Here is a 23,904-nt window from a genome sequence, read left to right on the forward strand (position 1 = left end):
AAGAGCCACTGGTTCATGTTGCTGAGAATCATCTGTACTAGAGACATGATTAGCAACTACAGTATATGATTTTAGCTCAGAGCCTGGTGGATATCCATCTTTCTTATAACATGTATCAATAGTATGTCGAGGCTTGCCACAATATGTGCAAAGCCTATTATCTCTAGCAGAAACAGAAGAGGACTAGAAAATTGTCTAGTAGGATTGTATGGCTTGGATCTTGGATCTTGCTGTTCATAATTAACAGACTTATTAACAAACACTTTAGGCTTAATAATAAAAGATAATTGTCTTTCTTGTTGCACAACTAGAGAAAAAGCCTTATTAATTGTTGGAAAGGAATCTAAGAGCATGATCAGTGACCTAACAACTGCATATTGATCATTGAGGCCTTTAAGAAATCTAATCACATAATCATTGTCCTGATACTCTTGCATTTTGGCTGAAGCACCACAGATATATGGATTAGTGCAGAAACAGAAAATAATACGCCTAAATTCAATAACTCATCCTAAATTCAATAACTCATCCCAAAGAATCTTCAATTCAGTAAAATATTTCAGTCACAGTATGTTCACCTTGCTTCAATCCATAAATTTCTTCTTTTGATTCTGAGATCCGCAGTTTATCTCCTTGAGAAAATCTCTCTTTGAATCAATCATGAGATGACCATCGTAGTACACCTTTCCCAGGCACTATACAAAGGATCAGTAACAGGAAGAGCCTTCAAAGATCCATCAACAAACTTCAACTTATTCTTAGACAACAACGCTATTCTCATTGCCCGTGACCACGGTACCTGGGGCCTCTGAGTACAAGTGAGGCCAGAATGAAAGCTGAATTCTCATTTAGATGAAGAAAATAAGGACTGTAAGGACTCTGTAAAGGATCATTGGCTGGAGTAGCTATGGAAGCTCAAGAAACAGAAACTGATCTCTATGACAAAATTCTGCAACAAGAAGTAGAAGAAAGAAAGAAAGAATAGGAAAAAAGGCGGGAGCAATTATTGCTCTGATACCATGTGGGAAAATTGAGAAAGCAAGATTCTCATTGAATGAAAAGAAATTACATAATACAGCTTATATATAAGAAACAGAAAAACAGAATATGAATCTTCATAATTTTTATAAAACACAAAATTATATTGGTTGCTATGAAAAATATAAACTATTATTTTTTTATATTCTTATAAAAAAATATTAGAAAAAAATACAAATAAATCATTAAGAGATAAAATTTAATTTAATTTTAATACTATATAGTTATTCAAAATTTCAATATAAACTTAAAATGCGTTTAAAATAATTAATTAAAATATATATATATATATATATATATATATATATATATATATATGTTTTTAAAATAAAATAAAAACTATTTCGCGCAACATGCTGTAAACATGATTAGTTTCTTAATAATTTTAAATATATCAACCAAATAAGAAAAATATGCTGCGCATCTTTTTAATAAAAATTTATTTAACACTCGTAACAATTCAATGATGATAATCAAATGTCACGTGTAAAATGGTGACCTAAGATCAATAAACAGAAAAGGCTAAATAAAATCTCTTATTATTTTTTAAAATAATAAAAATAATTATTATAAAAATTTATAAAGATATAAAATTAATTATTATAAAATCAAATAAAAGTCTTTATCTCATTATGACCACTAATATATATATATATATATATATATATATATATATAAAAAGTATCGTCACAAGTTTGTATCCAACACTATAAAATTAACATATAATATTATTTTGCAAAGTAACACCCTACTAGTTGTAAGTGCTCAAATCATTAGAGGATTGCAATTCCCTAACCCTTGCTTATCTTTTTCTTTTTTTCTTTCATTTTGATTAGCAGATAAGGAAAATTATTGTTTTCCGCTTACAGAGAAAACCGATGAACGTCGCATGCTAAGTGCCAAAGCATACGTGCGAAAAAGATTTAGAAACCCGTTTTGGTTTTGTAAACAGAAACGACTTTGTATAGACAGCCAAAAAACTGAATCAAGATTAACAGACCTATTTGACGATCAACACCCAATCAAAATTTTCACTTATGACAGCAAACATCTATTGGGTTGAAAGTTTGAAACTCTCATTTATGATCTTCAAGCAGATTGTTGGATTAAGCATCTGGATTGCAGTTCTCGGGCTCCTCTGACGGCTTCAATTTCGCCTTCAAGTTTGGACCACGAATCTTGCTACTTCGCAGTTACCCTAGGCAATACGCATGTAATTTCTGGATCAGAATTCTTCAAATCCGCTTTATCAGTGTTCTTGGTTATATTCTTTCTCACGTGCCTTGACTTCCACTAAAATGATATGACCTGCACAATCGCACCACAGGCGGTGACTGACATGTGAAAGAAAGAATATAACAGGATATTGTTCATTCTTGTATTCTTTCATTCATCTATCAATACTCTTTTGCCTATCTATCATCATCAACCCAAGTTGCTATGAGCTAGCGGTAGCACTTCAACATAGAATTATGGTCATTGTGATGTTTGAAAACAAACTAAGAAAGTTTATTTAAAATATGAATGCATTATGAGATCCTTGCAAGCTATAAAACAAAATTCTAACGTCACCTAGTAATTGCATTTTACCTGTACCTTCCTACCAATTTTCTTCATCCTTCTAATGAATGATTTAACACAAAATCATGACGGCTTTCCATCACCACTCTTCAATACCCACGCAGAACCTTTGGATTCACAAAAATCAGTCATAACCTGAAAAGGGGGGGGGGGGGGGGGTGGGGAAAAACAACTTTATTAAGACAAGTACTTGAAGATTATAGTAGAAAACAAAATAAACCATTCTATGTTATTAAATATCAAGATGGTTGCAGCTAGTTATCACCCATTTCATCCACCATAATGTGTCAAAAATTTATGTGATCTAGGACCTTCTACTATAGATTTTAGATATGCAATAAATTTAGGATATTTAATTAAGCAGTGTATTTTACTTATTTAGGTGTTTAAAATGATATAGTATTCTTAATTAGAATTAGTTTCACGTTTTCTTGTTTTGATATATTATAAATACCTATGCCATTTAGGTTTTGTGGTAGAGATTATTATTGACAACTGAAAATTAATCAAAATTTTGGAAGATTTTTTTTCCCCTAGGATAGATTCCTCTAACTTCATAGAAAAGGTTTTTCAAAATGTCCCGACTAAAATCTTATCACCATGGATTTCAAGAGGCCAAGTCTCAACAACTAAAACTTGTGACTCTTCAAACTGTATTTCTTGCTCTACATCATGAAATTCTTGCCTTACATTCTTTTGAATTGTAATTACATTTTCAAGAACTCATGATAATGCTTCCAACTTTACTTCAATCCTATCCAGAGTTTCTTTAAGGCACTTCCCAACTTTCTTGAGATTGAATTCTGAACTAGCATCATAAGCCAAATGGTCTGAACTTATATGTGGCTGAGTAAAAGAAATTTTCCAATTTGCTTGTTGAACACATATTTCTTCTTCCATGAGTCAAATTCTCTCTCCCTAACTAATAAAAGATGTTTGACAGTTAAAAATTCTTAAAATAAGTTAGGATGGCAAATTTTTGCACTCTCATATGCATCCCTTAAATAATATATCTCATTTAATTATACCATGCAAGAATCAATTTCAACTTTTAATTTTGAATTTCAGCCCACATAAAATATCACTAAATACACAATTTGCAGCTGTGATTGTGCATAAAATAATTATTTCTGCACATGAAAAATGTCAAAAATGGAATCCGGATGTCAAAGTTAGCAGCGAAGAATTCTGCCAAAAATGCCAGTGTGGAAGGTACACTGATGTGGTGCTATCAGATGACATGGCACTTGGCGATACTACAGTAGGTTACATGACGTTGACATGCTGAAACAGTAGCAGCTGACGTTGTAAGAACCGGATCTGGTGTAGACAGGCCAGACCAGCAATATGCGATCAGATGAACTTGGGACCCAGCTCTTATGAGCGCATGGAGGGTCAGACAAGCAATCTGTCAATGACAATATGTCAATCGGCGGCCGATGAGACTCGTGTGAGGTGCAGATGTCAGATTCCATCCAGTTATAGGCAAGTTGTGACTCATAGTTACACTTAAAAGATCGTTCGGTGATGGGTAAAGGCTTGATGGTGGTAACGTGGTGTTTTGGTGAAGAGATGATGGTGGAGTGTGATGGATAGTGGTGAGGGCGTAAGGAAACCAAGGCAACAAAAGTGAAGAAGGAAAGCCAAGAAGAAAAGGCAAAAAAAAAAAAAAAGAATGTATTCTCTGGCTAATTTCATAGGCTGAATAGATTCTAAAGCTTTGATACCAAATTGATGTAGAGCCAATAGAACAAACAAAGGGAAAAGAAGTAATTCTCTAAATTTCCATTAATTTTTGCCTTTCATCGTCTTCTCCACAGTTTATCTTCTTTCCCTAGTATATTCTATGCATCTCACAACTTCATCCTCATAGCCAGAGGAATCATTATGCTCACTCTCATGCTTATGTTCGTACATTGACTCTGAAACTGACACAATTTAGACATTAAGAAGCAATGTGACTTTTATCAGAATTGTTAAAATTGATGAGAGTTTACTTAATTCATGAGATTCGTTACATATTGGAAAATCCCATGATTCAAGAGGAGCATTGAAACTTGAAATTCTCCCTCAATTTATGGGTTCTAAATTATTGTATTCTTAATTTAGAATATCACCAAAAGTAAATTGATGCACCCCACATCGGTTTTGTAAGGAAGTCTTGGGTGTTATATACATGAGTTTGCAAACCTCTCCTTGTGAGCTAGCTTTTAAGGTGGAGTTAGACAGGTTCACATCATTTGGTATTAAAGCCTCACTCTACATAGGTCAATGGGCCAGGACAATGTGCAAAGGTTCCCTAACGAACTCAGGAGAGGTCGAGGTGAACAAGTCATGATTCCGATTGCTTCACGAGGACGTTTAGTCTAAAGGATCGGGAATGATGAACCCCACATCAATTCTGCAGGGAGGTCTTGGGTATATATATGGGTTTAAACCTCTCCTTGTGAGCTCACTTTTAAGGTGGAGTTAGACAGGTTCATATCATAAATAGCCTATGAATAATTTAAGGCATATGTATTAAATCCTCCATTATGAATATCAACTCATGTATTGTGCAACTAGAATGTAGAGTGAATGAAAATGTACTCTTTCTTGTTCTTCCCTTCTCCTTCCTTTCCTCCTCTTTATTCTCTTTCAAAAACTTCACAGCTATTAAAGCCTCTCAAACCAAAAGGTCAAGAATTCGAATCCTTGCAACCTCCATGCATTAATTAAATGTTCCAACACAAGGCAAAGTAGGTCTGTGTTTGTTCATGCCTCAAGCCTAGTAACATTCGTATACAAGGCTATGTGAAAGATATAAAACTATTCTTAGGGTCTTCACCTACAAGTTTAAACTTTTAGATTGAGCAGTTTCATAATACAGTATCATAACTCTATTGAGAATTACAGGCTTAGAAGTGTGAATATCAAACTAGTAAGGTCATACATTGAACTGGGTTTAAAATTGGGCTCCCCATCAACAAAATGGCCTATGCCATTATGATTTGGTTTGCCAACACTTAAATGCCCTTCAATTTTCTTGTAAATATTGGTATGAGAATTGTTCCAACAAGTGATATTCCGACACTCCCACTCAAGTGCAATTGAGTTCATCTCAAGCTCACAAGGGCTCAAAAGCCTAGTTGTCACTTGTCATTGCATGGGGTGGCCCATCTATCTTGGGTCTAGCTCCTCTTTACTCTTCCCTCAAGGTCTAGCTCACTAGGCTAGTCCACAGATCTACTTGAGTCTAGCTCACTAAGGCTCAACTCACAGATTTTACTTGTTGGGTTGATGTCCACCATGCTTTTTCAAGTCCCGGATCAACATTGAACTAGGCTTCAAATGGGGTTTCCCATCACAAAAATGGCCTAAGCCATTTTGGTTTGGTTTGCCAACAGTTGTATACCCTTTAATTTTTCGTGTACACTATCGATGTGGTACATGTTCCGACAAGCGATATTCCAACAAGCCCTAAAAATCATAGACCTCTTCTTGTTCTTCCCTTAAAAATTCTGGGATTATTCTTCTTACTCTTCTTTAAAACCAGAGTTTAAAGTCCCTTGCTCTTTTTTCCTTCCAAAGCTGTGGGTTTAAGTCCCAAAACTATCTTCCTCCTTCTAGGTTTGAGTCCCAAAGTTGTGGGTTTTAATCCCAAGTTATTTTTCTTCTGTATTCTTATTTTTCAATTCAGCTTTAGGTTTGAGTCCCAAAAGCAATTTTTTTCCCAAATTCTATTTCTTCACGAATCATAGCCTAGGTATTGAGCCATTCTATAAAAATTCTCTTTCCTAAACACCAAACCAAGGTCTAAAAACACAAACTCAAGAAGACCTCTCTTTGCTTCTCTTGGTCCCTCTGCTTCTAAGGGAAACAATCACTTGAAGCTAGCCCAAACTTTTTGGTGAAGCTTCAAGTCTCACCACCTACCTAGGAAGTAAAGTTGTGTGCTGATTATCCAGATCTAAAAGACCAGCACCGGAAAAGAAGCATGTGAAGCAAACGCGTTGATCTTCTTCTCTAGTCCCAACATCCCGCACTGGCATGTGAGCCCACCTTCGGCCACTGTTTTTCACCAGCATTCTCTCCAATGAAGTCACCTGAGTCCAAGGACTCCATCTAACCATCTAGTCTCACCTGAATCTTACCAGAGAATCATTCATCTTCAAACAGCAGATTTTCATTTATTTTTTATTTTTCAAAGAAGGGAGCTTGATGATAGATCCATAACTTCAGCAAAAATCTCAAGGAGAGTGTTTGAATCAATGAGATTTTACTTAATTTATGAGATTAGTCTCATATTGGAAAATCCCATGATTGGAGAGTTGAAATTCTACCTTAATTTATGGGTCCTTAATTTATAGATCCTTAATTTATGGTATAACCAAAAGTCAATAGTCTAGAAATAATTTATGGTATATATATTGTATCCTCTACTATAAACATGGACTCATGTATTGTGTAATTAGAATGCGAAGAGAATGAAAATGTAGTCTTTATGGTTCTTCCCTTCTCCTTCCTTTCCTCCTCATTCTCTTTCAAGAAACTTAACAATAATAAGAAAACACTATATGGAAGAGTTATTAGTACGAGATCCACTAGATGCACCAAAAAAGAGAACTAAAAGAGAAAGATTTGCTAGTGAAGAATTTGGTTTTACTTTAGTGTTATCCCTAGAATTAGATGATGATTTAGTTCTCCAAAAAAAATTCCTCATTGTTGTTGCCTCATTTTCCCTTTTCACTCTCCATCATCTCTTCACCAAAACACGATGCCACTAAGGGTGAGCATAATTCAGCTTAAACTGAAAAAATCGAAAAACCAAACCAAATTAGAAATCTGGTTCGATTTATTAAGTAATTTGGCATGATTTTAATTTTTTGAAAACTTGGTTTAATCAGTTCAATTCGGTTTTTGAAGAAAAAAAAAGGGTAAAAAATATTATTTGAAAGAAGCTACTACAATATTGTCGTAGGCTGTAGCTTAATGGGAAAGAGGCTCTCTTCATAGCCACAGGTCACATTTTCAATCCCTAGTGTCATCATTTTTATTTTTCTTGTTATAACCTTCACTCTTCATTAAATCTCAGAATTCCATTTTCGCATTATCTCAACCATTGAACTTATGATATAAATTCATCTTATACTTTCATACCCTAGCCTTCATTCTTAGCCTCCACAATGCTTTAATGCCATTTTCACTCCTCTTCCTCTACCAATTCTTTTCTTATTCTTCTCTTCCTCTCAATGCCAATCTCTCTCTTTTGCATGCAACCTAGCTTACAACATACAAATCTGTATATACAACTATAAAGCTACATATACAGCATGCAAACAAGAACCCAGCTTCAATGGCGTGTTTCATGGCAAATCTGCATCTTCAACTACGAACAAAGCCCAAAATGAAGTAAGTAGTGGAAAATCTTGAGATATTAAGAAGCAACTGACGATTAAGCTTGGCCTTTTTTTTTTTGGTTCTTTCTATCATTAGGAATGAAATATGCAAATATGCAACTCAAAGGTTATATCCAGTTCTATTCATAGTTATATTCCTTTCTATTCGGTTTGTATGGTGATTTTGTATATGGGTATTGAATATGAAATCTTGTGGGTGATTTTGTGATGATTTATTGATTGATTCATGTTTCAGTTCAATCTGTATTTTTTTAATTCAAGTTTTAAGATATGTTTCGTCTTCGTCATTCATGAATTGTGTTCTTCGAGATGAGTTTGTTGAACTGTAGGACATAGAATCAATTTTCTGGGTTTTGGGTTGAATTCTTATGGGGAATATTGAGATAAGTATTTTGAATTTTTCTGGGTTTTGGGTTGTCCACATTGGCATTGGAGTGTGAATGCTGGGAATGGAGAATAGGTTCAGTTTATTTCGGTTTAAACCGAACTGAACCGAAATGATATATTTTGATTTGCTTCGATTCGGTTGTTTTAATATTTCAGTTTTCAGTTCCGATTGCTCACCCCTTAGCGCCACCACCAAAAACAAAAAGATGAAGTATAAGAAGGAAGAAAGAAAGAAGCAATGAATAATGAGAATACCTGGGGGGAAAAATCAGTGATACAATAGTTCATGGTGCCTAGGAAATAGAACTGTATAGTCCATTTGAAAGCTTTGAAATATTTAAATAGGTTCCAAAATAGCAGATAAATTTTAACCTATTATATCTGGACACTAGTGACAAGCATCTAGAAAAACCATGTAATCACATTTTGAACCCGTAAGGCCAGGATGAGAAATATTAAAGACGGTGTCTCCTGAGTTCGTGCTAAAAGATTATGGATAAGAGTTTATTCTTCTAGTGGGTTGTCAGATAGGATGAGATAATAAAACCAGGTAATACAGCACAAATAGAGTTATCAGTCATTGACTGCATAAGTTTCCATAATTAGAACCAGTATGCTGACGGGATTATATTCATCCATAAAAGCTACATTCGCTTCGTCTACAGCACCCACTTTAGATGCAATCAATGAATAATTAAAGTTTTTCTCAAGTTTTAGCAGCTTTCACGAAAATTAAGAGCTTATCAGTTCTATCCAAAATTGTAATAATTTTTTTTTTAACCTAGAGCTGAATATCATTCGATAAGTTTGCAGGTACACTTTTCAAAATCACAAGGTTTGAAGGGTTGAAAATTAAATGCGAATCAAGAATATGAAATAAACCATCACCCCACCAGTATAGAAGTTTTAAGAATAAAAGAAGTGGGCAGCATTATTCAATCTGCTTAGACTATCCTGCATCACTTACCTTCGTATATTCAACATTGGTAACATCCCTATGAAGAGCAAGCCTGGCTGCTTCGAATACTTCAGCCTTCTTAAGCTTTGCATCAGGGCCCCTTGCCAATAGAAGATCAATTACTACTTTCCTGCAATGTAGGACACCATTCAGAAACACAAAGGAGAATTAAGGTTAATGTTAACATATCATTTTCTCTTATAATCTCCTCAAACACTAATAAATTCACTAGAAAGTTAAACCTCAGTGGATCATATTGTGGGTGGTCTGGGGATGACTTCAAAACATAAAAACCATGAATATTCGTTGCAACTTGGCTTATGATTTCTTGAAGCTCCTCTGAAGGAGCATCAGCACCAGATGCTGCAGCTACTGCAATTCTAGGATCTGCCTTTGGAAGAGTAGACTGAGAAATGGCCAAGTCCCGCAAACCTTGGCAAATCAATTGAAAGCTGCCAAGAAATTGTCATGCCATTCCAATCAGTTAGTCCATGGGAAATTGCTAAATCTTAAAGTAACCCCATTACTTCCCATACACACTTCAAGAATTGTTCAATGGCTGGAATTACTGTTATGGCTGAAGTTTGATTGGAAAAATAATGAAGTGCATCCAGATGTATTCATATATGCATGCATATATACAAATATCAAAACAACCAAGAATGACTATCAGCTTAAATAGTTGCAAAATGCATTTAAAAATGGAGGGAAAATAAATTTGAAAAGCCTACCTGCAAACCCTGTGATTTTGAAGAACTTTTGGCAGGGCCTTTAGTAAAGCTTCTCGCGTTTCAACTGTTATGGTAGTTTTAGTGAGTACTCTATTTCCACTAGCACTTTTGGTTGTGCTTTTGTCAGAATTCAATTGTTTTACAGGATTATGAGCCACACTGGGCTTTGGCACAGGATTCTTCATCATAGGTCTTCCAGCTCGACTAAAAAAGTCATTTAACTTTTTCTCTATGGCTTCCCAAGCTTCTTCTTGCTTGTTAACAATTTCTGGGTAGAGTTTTATAAATGTTGCATCCATATGCTCTTTGAACTTCCAATCCTTAAAGGAAGGCCTTTCAACTGCAAACACGTTGAGGAAGCTCTTCATATCTTCTTTAAGCTTGACTGGGAAGTTAAGTTGTGAAGACTTGATAACCAAATTCTTGCTAAATAAAAGAAGAACATAATCTCTAGCCGGAGGTTTAGTAACTTCCTTTGTATTTGAATCTGGAAACAGCAATGAAGTCTTTGGAGCCCAAAGTCCCTGAACTAATTGTCCATGCTTCTGAAGAACAGTTAAGACATCTTCAATGGCATCATCAGGAGCATAATGCTTAAGAACACTAAACCGTTGAACTGGAGGCCCCTATCAAAAACAATTTTTAGAGTTGTCAGATAAAGAGAGAACAGAAAGGATGGCTGCTTTCAAAAGTGACTAAAAAAAAAACCCAATAATACATGACCTTCCTATCACAATACTAGAAAAATATGACTGAGAAAGAGAAGCTAGCTCAACCATTTCTTTAACTTTAAAGCTATGCCAATATTTTGAGAAACAACTCAGTCAGGGCCTTCAGACAAAAGTATCTTTGATCATTACTAACTAACAGCATAAACTTTATTGGGATCTCTGATAGGAAAATATTTTTTAGGTCTAGAGTGGAACCTTCAGGGGTAATAGATAACATGCATTAACATCACAAAAACACCTCTCTTTGAAAGACCATATTAAAAATGTTTAGGCGGCCAACAAGGATGTCCTAACAATTATAACATAGATAATGGTCAAACCGCACAAAGACACATGGACATGAACACAAACAATATGCTCAAATGCATGTCCATCCTCATGCGAGATTGTGCAACTTGAAAACCACCTTATCATCAACACAAAATGCATATTCATTTTCTTTCTTAATTCAGAACAAACCTCTAAAAGCAGTTTCTTAATACGTTCTTCCAGTGGCAGTGAAAGCAATAACCTGAAACATCAACAACCACATCTTTAAAATCCAATGAGACAAGCAGGTAAGTGAAAAGCTCTCCTTTTTCATTCAAATGAGAGAGCAATAAGCACATGTCCAATAAGAGAGTAAAGAATATTTCCCCCAATAACGAGGGGAGGGGGGGGCAGGGGGGCGGTGGAGGGAATCTTCCTACTACTATCAACCAGGACAGGCAGCTGAAATATTTTATATTATTCCAATTTTGAAAATCTCAAGCATGTTTGGATAGAGTATATGAAGGTTTTTTAAAATAAGGTAATGGAAGATAAATTTTCAAAACCTCCCCAACCCATTAATTTGTTGGGTTGAAAAAGTGAGGTTTTTGAAAGTTTTAGAACCTACAAAAACCTAACCTCTTTTGAAAAAAACCCTCCTTCTAAACAAATCCACTACATTAAAAAACCATACCTTACCTTCAAAAACTTCCTCCCAAACTTACTATAAATGGTAGCAACCAACAAAAGGCTAATCTCCATAAGCGTAATAGAAGAATAACACAATTTGGTATCTTAGTCTCTCCTGTTCACAAGCTAATAGCAACATAAAATTTACATAACCACTCACCAAATAACGAAATCGTGCAATGAGTACTTCCATCTTTGACCTTCAATTATTGTCAAGTTTTTATATTGGAATTGTATTTTCATGCAATTGCTGCTTTTTCTGATTTAACTTTCTAAGTCTAACACAGTCCAGATAATGTTCAGTTGCTTATATTCTCAAATAGGTACATTGATATTTTAAGCGGAAAAAAAAAAAAAAAAACATCAATAACTTCTACATGTCAAACGACCGTCAACAGTTTTATAGTAAATGTTACTCCGGTTGTAATCAACCCCACAAAAAAAAAATTATCATTTAATTATTCTAACAAAACTTCATTCCAAGGCAGCATAACCTGGTCAACAAAGGAAGATCCAGAAGGCTTTCAAGATCCATGTCCGTACATGTTATGCATGTATGTGATGAAAAAATATGCAAAACATATCGTAACTCATAACACCAATAAGATTAATAAAAAAGAAAAAAAAAAAAAAAAAAAATATATATATATATATATATATATATATATACACACACACACACACATACATACACAGAATTGAAAGGGTGACAGCACCTTCTTGAGGAACCTTTAGATTTAGTATTGTCGTTGGATGCCATTGGACACAATGAACTCAAATAGTCGTACCTTCAAATTGTTAATATCAGATCAGCACGCTAAAAGATTCAGAAAGCATAACCTTAAGCACCTTGCAAAAGCTTAGCTGAACTAGCAAACACTACTAAAATAATGATAAGTAAATCATACGGGCTCATTGTGAACTCCATCGGAGAACTCTCTTGTGCCACCATTTTTTTTAGATATCTAGAAGAAAAATCACTCTTGGAGCCATGATACTTGAGTGAAATCCAACACTGCAATGGAAAAGAAAAAGAAAGAGAAATACAAAGCAGTACAATTAATTTACAGTTTTCAGATAATTTAACCAAAAACATAAAAGAAACTAATTGACAACTTCATATTTGGTTAAATACCCTGCATTATGTTTTGCATTCTCATTATCAAAAAACTTATTCCAATTTCAACATGAAAGGAAGAGAGAGGGCAGAAAATTGAAGAGAAAAAAAAAAATCCTATTCAAGAACAAAGAGCTCCAAAAAGAATGCACAGTGGCTAAATAGCATAAGCCGTTAATTGTTACTAAAAGCTAAAGTATTATTACTTCGGATAAAGTTAAAATTATTAGTCTAATCAAGTACGCCAAATTATCAAAAATCAATGGCTTTTATGTAACTTTCACTTTTAGCAGAACTTTCTAACTGCAATTGAGTAAGCCATGACCAATTTTATGAAGCATAATTGTATCTATTAGTAAGATTCTGAAATTAATGACCATTAAGTTTTTGAGGGTTAATTTATTGGAAGCACAATGAACATGGGAAGAATCAAATTTGTCAAATCCATATAAAATTGTTAATGATTTTTATTAACAAACTTCAAAGACAGATATGATTTATCATTTACAACTAAACATGTCACTTTCCATTAAACTTCAAAGAGTTTGTGGAAATCATGGATTTTCAAATAATTTGATATCACTAAACTTCATATAAAGAAAAACTACAGGGAACAAAATTAGAAGTCCTACTACAACAACAATAACAACAACTAAGCTTTAATCCTAAACGAGTTGGGCTCGTCTACATAGATCCTTTTTCCACCATTCAACTATGTTTGAAACCAATTCTGCATCAATACCCAAATATTATAGATCTTTTGATATTACTTTCCTTAATGTCATTTTAAGCCTCCCCGTTTTCCTACTCACCCTTCTACCACTAACTTATCACAATTTCACAATGGGGCACTCAATGCTTTACGTTGAATAGGACCAAAATATCTTAATCGACCCTCTCATTTTGTCCCTAATGTGTACGCACTTTTTGACAAATGTTGTCCATCCTAATCTCATCCATTATCATATCACTAAACATCCATCTTAACATTTGCATTTATGCCACGCTCATCTTGTGGGTATGCTGTACCTTATATGTCGAACATTCACTCCCATAAAACATAGCAGACTTGACCACAATTCCATAGAATTTACCCTTCACCTGGTCAGAAATCCTGCAATCGCATAACACCCGTTGCACTCCTTTTTTAACCATCTTGCTTTCATACTATGAGTTACATCCTCATTTATTACTGTATTCTTTTAGATGAGAACTTAAATACTTGAAATGGTTATTTTTGGCACCAGAATTCCATCCAATTAAACCTCACCTTCATTCCTTCCACATCAGCTAAACTTACCATGCATATATTTCGTCTTACTTCTATTTAGCCTAAAACCCTTACTCTCAAGGGTCAAGAGTCCTCCACAAGTCCAGCTTTTGGTTAACTCCTTCGCTAGTTTCATCCACTAAAACATGATCTACAAAAAACAAACACCATGAGACATTATCTTGAATATGACTAGTTAGCTCATCCATAATAAATAATAAATACGTATAAACTCAAACGATCCCTGATGTAAACCCACTGCTATGGGAAACTCATTTGTATAAACTCATTTGTATCCCCTCCCAATATTCTTACTAAGGGTATGGAATCGATTGGTTCAGTTTTTGAACTGAACCAAATTAGAAAAACTAAAAAATCAAAATCAACAATTTTACAAACCAAACCAAACTAAAAATTTTCGATTCAGTTCATCAATTTGGTACTCTTCTTCTTCAACAAACATACCCACACAACATCCACAAAACACAGGGTAGAAATAAGAAATATAAAATCTAAATACACAAATTTCACTTTCAAAATCAAGCAAGATTTCACTTTTAACACACTACATTACAACAAATCAAGTAAGAAATCAACAAAAATTACAACAAATAAAGTAAGAAATTAACATAAAACCGATGACTCCATTGAGGCAAGAGCTTCTATGCAAGTAATCAACACAAAATTGAACAAAAAAAAAAATCAATCAACAAAAACGCAAAGCCAAGTAACTCAAAATGAAAATGGCTAGGGATGGTGAGATTCTTGAGCTCTAACCTGCAAGAAGGCTAGAGAGCCAAGAAGACTGACCTACGACGAATGACATGCGAGAGCCGATATGAGTTGCAATGCAAGAGCCATCGAGCCAAGACGTCGATAGACCGACTGTGTAGTAAAGCTGAGACATTGAGACTCGAGAGCAATTTGTTGATGAGGAAAGCCGAGGGCCCTTGACCACAACAAAGTCTGTGAGTCACCAGAAGATGTTACTGAGTGTTGACGACAAAACAAAGGGTCAAAGTCGAAGGAGGCGATTAAAGAGGCTAATGAGGCTTGAGGTTAAAGGAAAGACTGATTGCAAGGGTGAGGAGGAGAATCGCAAAGCTGATAGGCAGTAGCACAATACAGAAATGGATTTGGGAATTGGGAGAGGACTTTGGGATTTTTCTTTACCTTGGAGATAAAACGGCACATATACATAAAATGACGGAGAATTATTCAAGTGTTCAGTAAATAAGTCGGTTCGATTTATTGATTTTTAGTTGAAAAATTAAACCAAACCAAAAACTAAAATGACCTAAATCCCAAACAGACTAGACCAAAAAACGAACTGATTGCATTGAATTAATTTGGTTTGGTTCAATGAACAACACGAGGTCCTTCTTCCTCTCCCTATAAATTTCTATTTATCTTTTTAACAATAAGATAGGTTATGTTGTAAATCTACTAGGCATAAAACCAAAATAGTTCTACAATACCTTAGTATTAAATCACTCTTTCCCAAAACTTCACCATATGACTTATTAGTTTAATATCATGGTAGTTTATACAACTTTGAATGTCTCACTTTTTCTTAAAGGTAGGAACCAAAATGCTCTTCTTCCACTCATTCGGCATCTTTCCAAAATTTAATATGCTTACTTGATTAGCCAAGCTACTCCAACTTCCCCAAAGTTAAATCACTCTTTCCCATAACTTCATCGTATGACTTATTAGTTTAATATCATGGTAGTTTGTACAACTTTGGATGTCTCATTTTTTCTTAAAGGTAGGAACCAAACTGCTCTTCTTCCACTCATTTGGCATCTTTCCAAAATTTAATATGCCAACTTGATTAGCCAAGCTACTCCAACGTCCCCAAAGCACTTTCACACTTTTATAGAGATACCATATGGGCTGCAAGATCTTATCTTCATATTCTTCATGACCTCAAACTTTAACAAACTTGATTCTATAAATGCAGTTAAAATTCTTCTTTGTCAACAGGACATTAAGGGTTCTAAAGTCATACTCATAACTCGCATTGAACAGCTTATCAAAGTAGCATCTCCATCTCTCTTTGATCTCACTTTTTCCCTAACAAAACTTATTGATTATTATAGTTAATGCGCTTGACCTAATTTTGGATAGTTACCCCTCTTTTCCTTCAGTTGTGCTAACTTGTACATCTCCTCTCCCCTTCTCATATCCCCAACTTTTTGGTATAAATTCAAGGTTTTCAAAAGCACTAAGCGCCCTTAATGTGAGAAGGTCCCCCATTGCCCGAGACGCTAAGCGCTTGCTCGAGCGAAGTGAGGCACTAATTTATTATAAAATAATATATAATTAAATATACAATGTAAAAAAGTTTAACATATCACACAATCAATAAATTGTCAAATTTCATATTTATATTACATAATATATTATATGTTTTAAGCTTTAAAATCAAAAGCATTCCTCTAATAACACAAAATGTTAAAGCAAAAACCATAAAGCACATAATATAATCTAAAATTCTAGATGCATAGTTTAATTTCATTTATTATGTCATGCAATCTCAAAATCCTAATTCTCTAATCATGTGGATACCAAAAGGTGAAAACAAATCGGATAAGCTTTTCTCACTCAACTTTTCTTTTTTTTTTTTTTAATTTCTTGTCTTTTTCTTGCCTTGGGGTGCCTGGTGATGCCTCTTTTGGCCTCGCCTGGGCACCTAGGCGACACCTAGTTCAAGGCGCCTTGCCCGGAGGCTTCCCAGGCGAGGTGCCTAGATTTCACCTTGCCCATGCACCTAGGCAAGTGGCTAGGCATCTCCTGACAATACTGTATAAATTTACTAAATATTTATCACGAGCCTCGCTAATTGCTTTCTTACTTTCTCTCCTTGCCAACTTATATTTCTCAAAGGTCTCTAAATCTCTTGTCGTTGATAACTTTTTATGCCATTCTCTTTTCATCTTAATACCTTTTGAACCTCCTCATTCCACTACGAAAACTCGTGAGTGTGGTCCTCTAACTTTGGATATGCCAAGTATATCACTAATACTTTCATAATGCAGCTCCCCATCACCCTCCACGTGGTATCAACATTAACATCTAAATTTTATACACCTTCTAATGAAAATCAACAAGAACAACAAGATCCTAGGAATGTTCGTGAGATGATTCAAGATGCAATTGCACAAGAAGCTCCAATCACAAGAAGCTCCAATCACAAGGACTAGAGTTAAGAAGATGCAAGAGTTGATTGAGGAAGTAGTTGCATAAGAAGCTAAATATGGAGATACAACCAATAAATTGAGGTTACAAGAAGATGGGAAGTGGCTTAATTTGATCCAAGTTTGCGTGGGTGATGCTCAAGAAATATTTGGATAGAATTGATAGATAGTTATGCAAATTTAGTATCTTTTTTTTATCTAGGATAAATCTGAATAGTTTTATTTAATTATTTTTTATCAAATATGTGTTTTGAACCTTATTTATCAAGCAATATTTGACATCTGTGATCGCTGATTTTCTTCTAAAGTTGCGGACAATTATATTTTGTATGGCCAGGCTCATGGCAATAATAACAAATGACTCCTCTTGAGTCCTGATTAGAACTAGCCTCCCCATTAGGAAGAAAAGATTTTCAATTCAAAGGAAGTCTAAGCTTCATTCTAAAGGAGATGGTCCATTTCAAGTGGTGGCCAAGATTAATGACAATGCTTATAAGTTGGATCTTCCTGGTGAGTATAATGTGAGTGTTACTTTTAATGCTGTTGATATTTCCCCTTTTGATGTAGGTGAAGAATCGAGGACGAATCCTTTTGAAGAGGGAAGGGATGATGGAAATCAATAAGAACAACAAAATCCTAAGAATGTTCGTGAAATGATTCAAGATGCAATTACACAAGAAGCTCCAATCACAAGGACTAGAATTAAGAAGATGCAAGAGTTGATTGAGGAAGTAGTTGCACAAGAAGCTAAATATGGAGATACAACCAATAAATTGGGGTTACAAGAAGATGGGAAGCGGCTTAATTTGATCCAAGTTTGCGTGGGTGATGATCAAGAAATATTTAGACATAATTGATGGATAGATATGCAAATTTAGTGTCTTTTTTTTATCTAGGACAAATCTAAATAGTTTTATTTAATTACTTTTAGTCAGATATATGTTTTAGGCCTTATTTATGTGTTTTTGGGCCTTAAGTAGGAGTGCAGCCCACTCTAGGTTTTTAATTAGTTTTAGAGTTTTTTTTTTTTTTTTAAAGTTTAGGGAATTAAGATTTCAGCCGCATACATAAGGCTAACTTAATACTTTTTTAGGGAAACATTACTTTTGATTAAATTAATACAAGAGAGGGATTTTTCCTAAGTTCTTTCTTGAACTAAATTAAATTCTTCAAGGGTGATTGATTTTGTAGGATTTTAACAATCTTGATATTCTTGGTTCTTATTTGATTATAAACTTTGGGTCAAGAATCCTTAATTCTACCTTTGAATTATTTTGGTTTTCAATTTTATATAATTGATAGGTCAAGGTATTCTTTGGTGTTTGAACTTGATTTTAGCTTTCTTGGGATTATAAACCAAACCTATTCGTGGCTTTCAAGACATCATTCTTGAGGTTCGCATCACTTTCTATCAATAGCTTCTCCTTAAAAGCTTTTTGATTTATGCCTTTTAGGTTCCACCATCAAGTTTTCGGTTGAATAAATCTCTTTCTTTCTTCACTTCGCTCTTTACCATCACATCTAAAACCATTAGCTTGTGCTGATTAGTTAGAACCTCACCAAGGATAACATTGCAATTCTTACAATGAGCTTTGTCCTCTCTTCTAGTGAGGGAAAAGTCTATTTGGCTATAGTTTTCTCCACTCTTAAGAATCTGCTACAAACAAAATTAATCACTTGATGTAATTTACAAAATTACACTGCAAAAATTTACCTCATCAGCATCTGAACCTTGATCATTTGCTGAATCCACTCGCTTGATCTACATCACATAAAATAAATAGAACTTAAAAACCAAGAACTATTAAGTACTAAAATCAACCAAACATTAATCCTGATCCATATTGAGGTTGGCAATGATTACTTTCCTCCGTTATACCCAAATTATAGCTATGCTCATAAAAGTTATAAAGCTACTAAACTCTATGTCACTACTAAGGATGGCAACTGGTTATGTACTTTGGGGAATCCAATCTTATGGAACCCTATTTGGAATGATTTTGGATAGTATATAATCAGGTTTAGAATGAGTTTGAATTCTGAAAATAATAACTGTGCCAAATTCAAACCAAATTCGAGTTTTATATGTTAGTTACGTTACTCGAACCCGTTTATATAGATCATCAATTAAATTAAAATAAATATTTTTATACTAATATATATTTTTAATATATTTAAACAAATAGAATTTAAATATTTTATAAGATTATTAAATTTTTAAAATATAAATTATTATTAAAAATAATATTGTTATATAGATTTTTAACTAAAATATATAAAGCTAAATGGGTTAGTATTATCTAGGTAATAATAATCAGACTTAGGATAGATTCGAATATTGAAATTATTAATCAAGGTTTGAATAGGGAGATTTTCACAAGTACCCTGCCTGTTGCCAATTGCCATCCTTATTCACTACTTCACCCCAAGTCATCCCAAGCCAAGCATCATTAAGTATTATTTACACGTGATATCAACAAATTTAGCAAATTTTTGGTTGCCTATAACACCTAAACATGCATAGAGCCATAAACACCTATATAACTGGATTCACATCTACATAATTAAATATAACTGCCCAAAAGTGGAAAGCAAAACTTCTTTTAGAATATGCTAAAAATAGATGTCAATTGCTAATCCTAAGAATGTTGAGAATGAGTTGCATCAAAATCAAAATTCCAATTTCCAATTCAATACTAGCCTTAGTAATGGCATTATAAGATCCCACAAAGTTATACTGGCAATTTAGTTCAAGGGTATGTTTGTGTGTGTGTGAGCAAGAGAGAGAGAGAGAGAGAGAGAGAGAGAGAGAGGGGGGGAGAACCTGCTTCTTTGATGGACCAATAGGCTTCCCTTCATTTGAATCTTCCAATTTTACACCAATGTCAATCTTAGATGCGGCAACGTTCTTCCTTCTTGAATCACTAGAGTTGACATGTTCCAATGATGGGCGAAGCTGGACCACTGCATAAATGGGATTCAAGTGTAGCTGCAAGATGATAAATAAGTAAAAGCCTTTAAGACCACAATATTTTCTACAAGTATTTGAAAATAAATTTACATAAGAAGCACCAATCATGATGTTAATTATAGTTGTAAAACTCAGGATTTAAATTGTAAATCAAAAACCTAATTTTTATGAATTGAGAACTGAACCATTAGCTTCAATAGTAATTCTTAAATTCAATTAGAAATACGCATATATAACTAATAGTTATATACATAGGAAATTAAATATTTTAATAAATTTTGAATAATTATGCGGCCAATTGGACAGGAAATCTTAATGTATCATCTTCGCTATCTTAAGTACAAAAACCAAAATAAACTAGAACTACACCACTCGCAAGCTTCATTTTCACTTTTTCTCAAGTCTCAACTTTAGTGGGCCCCTTTTTCTTTGGAAACAAAAGGAAGACTAAAGAAAAGAAATAAAGAAAAGAAGACAAGAATTAAAGGGGAGGGGAAAAAAGGAAATAATTGAGAACTAACGAGGAAGAGATAAGAGAGGCATTAAAGAAGAGTGGCAACAATTGGAAAAGAAAACAACCTATGACCAAGGGAGGGTGTGTACCAATGCTCCCAAATTGTTGATAGGCCCATTTATTTTAATCCAAAAAATAGCAAGGATCTTAATAAGGCCAAAGGAGTTGAACATTCTACATCAACAATTTGGACACATTGGCCTATTCCCTCCCACAGCTAGCTAAGGCCTTACCTCAATTGAATGTTAGAGGTGGTGTATTGTGCGTATATTTGATACTAAAAGAAAGTATAGCCAAAATTTAAAGAATTTAAAAAATTAAAAAAAAAATCAGAACTAAGGTGTTTTTTTTTTTTTTTCATAAATCCTAAAGACTAGTTTGATTACCACAACTAGAGCATGTTAAACAGCATATCAACAGCACAAATTACATACCTTGTTACCTATTAGAACTCCAAGAGCATATCCAGTGGCACGTGTTGGCATAACAGAAGATGATAAAGTCTAGGCAGAAAAAAAAATATATATATATATATGATTATTCTGTTTTTTATGGCATATAACAAGTTTTAAAATAACAAACAAGGCTAAAAGCACCTAAGCAAATATGATTTTTCAAAAGAGGGATGCATAAAATCAATTGATTAACTAATTAAAATAGATTGAAACGAAAACTAAAACGGCAAGAAAAAAACAACCAGCAATAAAAGATGAAGTTTCCAGCAAAATGTAGAAGTTGTGACTAGTCTAAGAAAATGAAACTCCATATATCTACATTTAATCATGTGCTCATGGTAGATGTTTGATATACAACAAAGTAACAAATGAATAAAGTTTGTATTCTTGGACTCTCAATGCACCCAATTTCCCAGTGATAAAACATGATCAAGACACCGCAGCAAAACTACGAAACAATTATATCTTCTTCAAGCATTTACAATGTGCGGTATATCCATATCATTTTCATGTTAGCCATAACAAAACATGCTAAAATATCATATATGAACGAATATTGAAATTCAAATGTAGATTCAAACCTGTTTTTTCAGGTTGAATTTGCTGGCTTGAGCAGGGTCCCAGTTAGTAGAATCATCTATAGACAAATCAACCTCCACTTCTGTGCTTTGTGGTTTCACTCTAACCTACACAAAACCAAAAGAAACGCTTTATATCTTTATTTCTCCTGAGACAAATAGCAATTAAAAAAAAGTCTCTTTAAAACCAAAATAATCACCTCATCACATCGATCATCCAACTCATAGGGTCTCCAGCACGGCCTCAAAGGATATTGCATAACATATAGCTGAAATAAAAGTTTTCCAAAAACCAAATAAAAGAATGGCAAGTTCAACCTATAGTTACATATGCAAAAGCAATTTATATACATAGGCTTCCTTTGCAATAAATTATTTGCAAGAAAAGAATTCAATTCTCACACAATTCACATACTCATGCTTGATTCCTATTTCTTTGAAAGTGAAATTTTTTATGTTAAAAGGAATTGAATTCTTTTGTTTCAAACATGAGAACCGACTAAAAAGAAATCAATTAAATTGAATTGTTTATAAAATTCAAAGTTTCCAAACAGGGGGTAAGTAAGAGTTTACCTGAGTATCCGAATCTATGGAGGGGGTGAAGAAGACATCAATTTCGCGAACAATCATGTCTCCTTCTTCTTCTTTATCGTCTTCTTGTTTATCTTCACCCATGGGATCATCCAGCTTAGAAATTGCCCCGACCTCAGCCTTGGCATCAATTTCCATTTTCACGACATCATTGTTCGAGGTTAAGGTTTCAATCTTGGGCGTCGCATTCATTCTAGGTTTAATTTCTTCTCCGTCTTCCTTTTTCTTGGCCAACATAGCGTTTCGAGGTTCCAGTTTCGCTGCTGATACGGATTCCTGAGATTCAAAATTTGAACCTGAGTTCTGGGACTCCGGCTTGAAGGACGGCGGTTCTGGTTTTGGTTTCTCTTTGGGCTGCGGCTTGAATTTGGAGGATTTGGGAGCAAACTTGGAGGTTCGTGAAGGGACTTGGCTTGGTCCGTCCAGGTCATCAAGATCATCCAGGTCCATACTTTGTAATCACCGGCGACGGCTGCGTTTGCTTTGGTGTCTCACGGCCACTCGGTGGGTAATGGAGGCTCCGGTAACTGGCAAGGTTTCGTGCAAGAAGAAGACGCAGTAATGCAGAAGTGGAAATGTCAGTAGGACATAAAACTTGGGGTTTCCGTGGAGAAATATATATAGGTCACGCCAAGCGCAGTCGTTTTAAAATTATGTCATTTTGCATTCGCCACAGCACCGCTAAACGGGACCTAAGCACAAGGGCGGGCTTCGCTTCACAAAAATATTAATAAAGAGTCTGGGCCAAAGCCAGATTAGGCTCAGTTTTGTAATCTGCTTCTCTTGATTCCAGAGACTGGTCTGAATTTTTTTTTAATTTTTATGAAAAAAAAAGTCTTAATAATTTTTAGTTATAATAATACAAAAATAATAAAATAAATATTTTTTTAATAACATTTAACATTGTACTCTTTTTTTAAAAGTGTTTTTTAACTCCTAGACCACAAGCCAAACAGACTATAAATGCTTTTGCCTATATAGGCACATGTATTCTTAGATGATGGTCTTTGATAACATGCAAGAAAAGTGTCTAAATTACTAGTAAGATGAGTGAAGAAGAACAAGGAGGCCTACAATAATGTGTTGAAAGATTTATAATTCTTAAATAATGGTCTCAAATAAAATTAAATGAGGAAAAAAATATTTATATAACTAACCTCAACTTATTTGAGACTAAGTCTTAGACATTGTTACTCTGTTACCAGATTTTGTCCCGCAATTTCTTTTGCTGAAATTATCACAGCCAGTTGGTACGTACCTTACTTCCAACGTTTTCCCTTACTTTTTCTAATGTTTTCCCTTGCTTTTCCTGGTTCTTAATAGCGGTGGAATTGAGTCAGTAAAGCAACTAGAGATGACAATAAGTCAAGTATTTGTGACTATCCAACTTAATTAAATTATAATAAGATAGATTTAGTTAATATATATTGGGTTTAAAACAGGT

General features: G+C 34.2%; 1 protein-coding gene across 3 annotated transcripts; it reads right to left on the reverse strand.

Moving 5' to 3' along the window:
• Window positions 1-1,825: 1,825 nt before the first annotated feature.
• LOC110650134 (uncharacterized) lies at window positions 1,826-23,070 on the reverse strand. Of its 3 annotated transcripts, XM_058150142.1 has the most exons (14): window positions 22,443-23,070; window positions 22,070-22,138; window positions 21,873-21,977; window positions 21,271-21,339; window positions 20,176-20,340; window positions 19,066-19,113; window positions 12,673-12,779; window positions 12,481-12,552; window positions 11,285-11,336; window positions 10,095-10,720; window positions 9,606-9,815; window positions 9,373-9,493; window positions 2,629-2,754; window positions 1,826-2,346 (listed from the first exon to the last, which is right to left on the reverse strand). In XM_058150142.1, exons 1-13 carry the CDS (start codon window positions 22,908-22,910, stop codon window positions 2,683-2,685), a joined length of 2,184 nt encoding a protein of 727 aa, XP_058006125.1. In that variant the 5' UTR covers window positions 22,911-23,070; the 3' UTR covers window positions 1,826-2,346; window positions 2,629-2,682. The 3 variants fall into 3 exon arrangements, with proteins under 3 accessions (XP_058006125.1, XP_058006127.1, XP_058006126.1); XM_058150144.1 differs by lacking the exon at window positions 21,271-21,339 and having other exon boundaries at window positions 22,443-23,058; XM_058150143.1 differs by lacking the exon at window positions 19,066-19,113 and having other exon boundaries at window positions 22,443-23,058.
• Between the last annotated feature and the right edge of the window lie 834 nt (window positions 23,071-23,904).

The sequence above is a fragment of the Hevea brasiliensis genome, chromosome 7, assembly GCF_030052815.1.
Source record: "Hevea brasiliensis isolate MT/VB/25A 57/8 chromosome 7, ASM3005281v1, whole genome shotgun sequence".
In the NCBI taxonomy this organism is placed as follows: domain Eukaryota; kingdom Viridiplantae; phylum Streptophyta; class Magnoliopsida; order Malpighiales; family Euphorbiaceae; genus Hevea; species Hevea brasiliensis.

Bases quoted from the DNA above. Each gene is read 5' to 3' on its own strand.
- LOC110650134 (XM_058150142.1), bottom strand. From the start codon at position 22,910: ATGGACCTGGATGATCTTGATGACCTGGACGGACCAAGCCAAGTCCCT. The intron at 21,340-21,872 runs GTTTGAATCTAC...TTTTCTGCCTAG, and splicing joins AATTCAACCTGAAAAAACAG to ACTTTATCATCTTCTGTTAT. The intron at 9,816-10,094 runs GTAGGCTTTTCA...ATTTCTTGGCAG, and splicing joins CAAAATCACAGGGTTTGCAG to CTTTCAATTGATTTGCCAAG.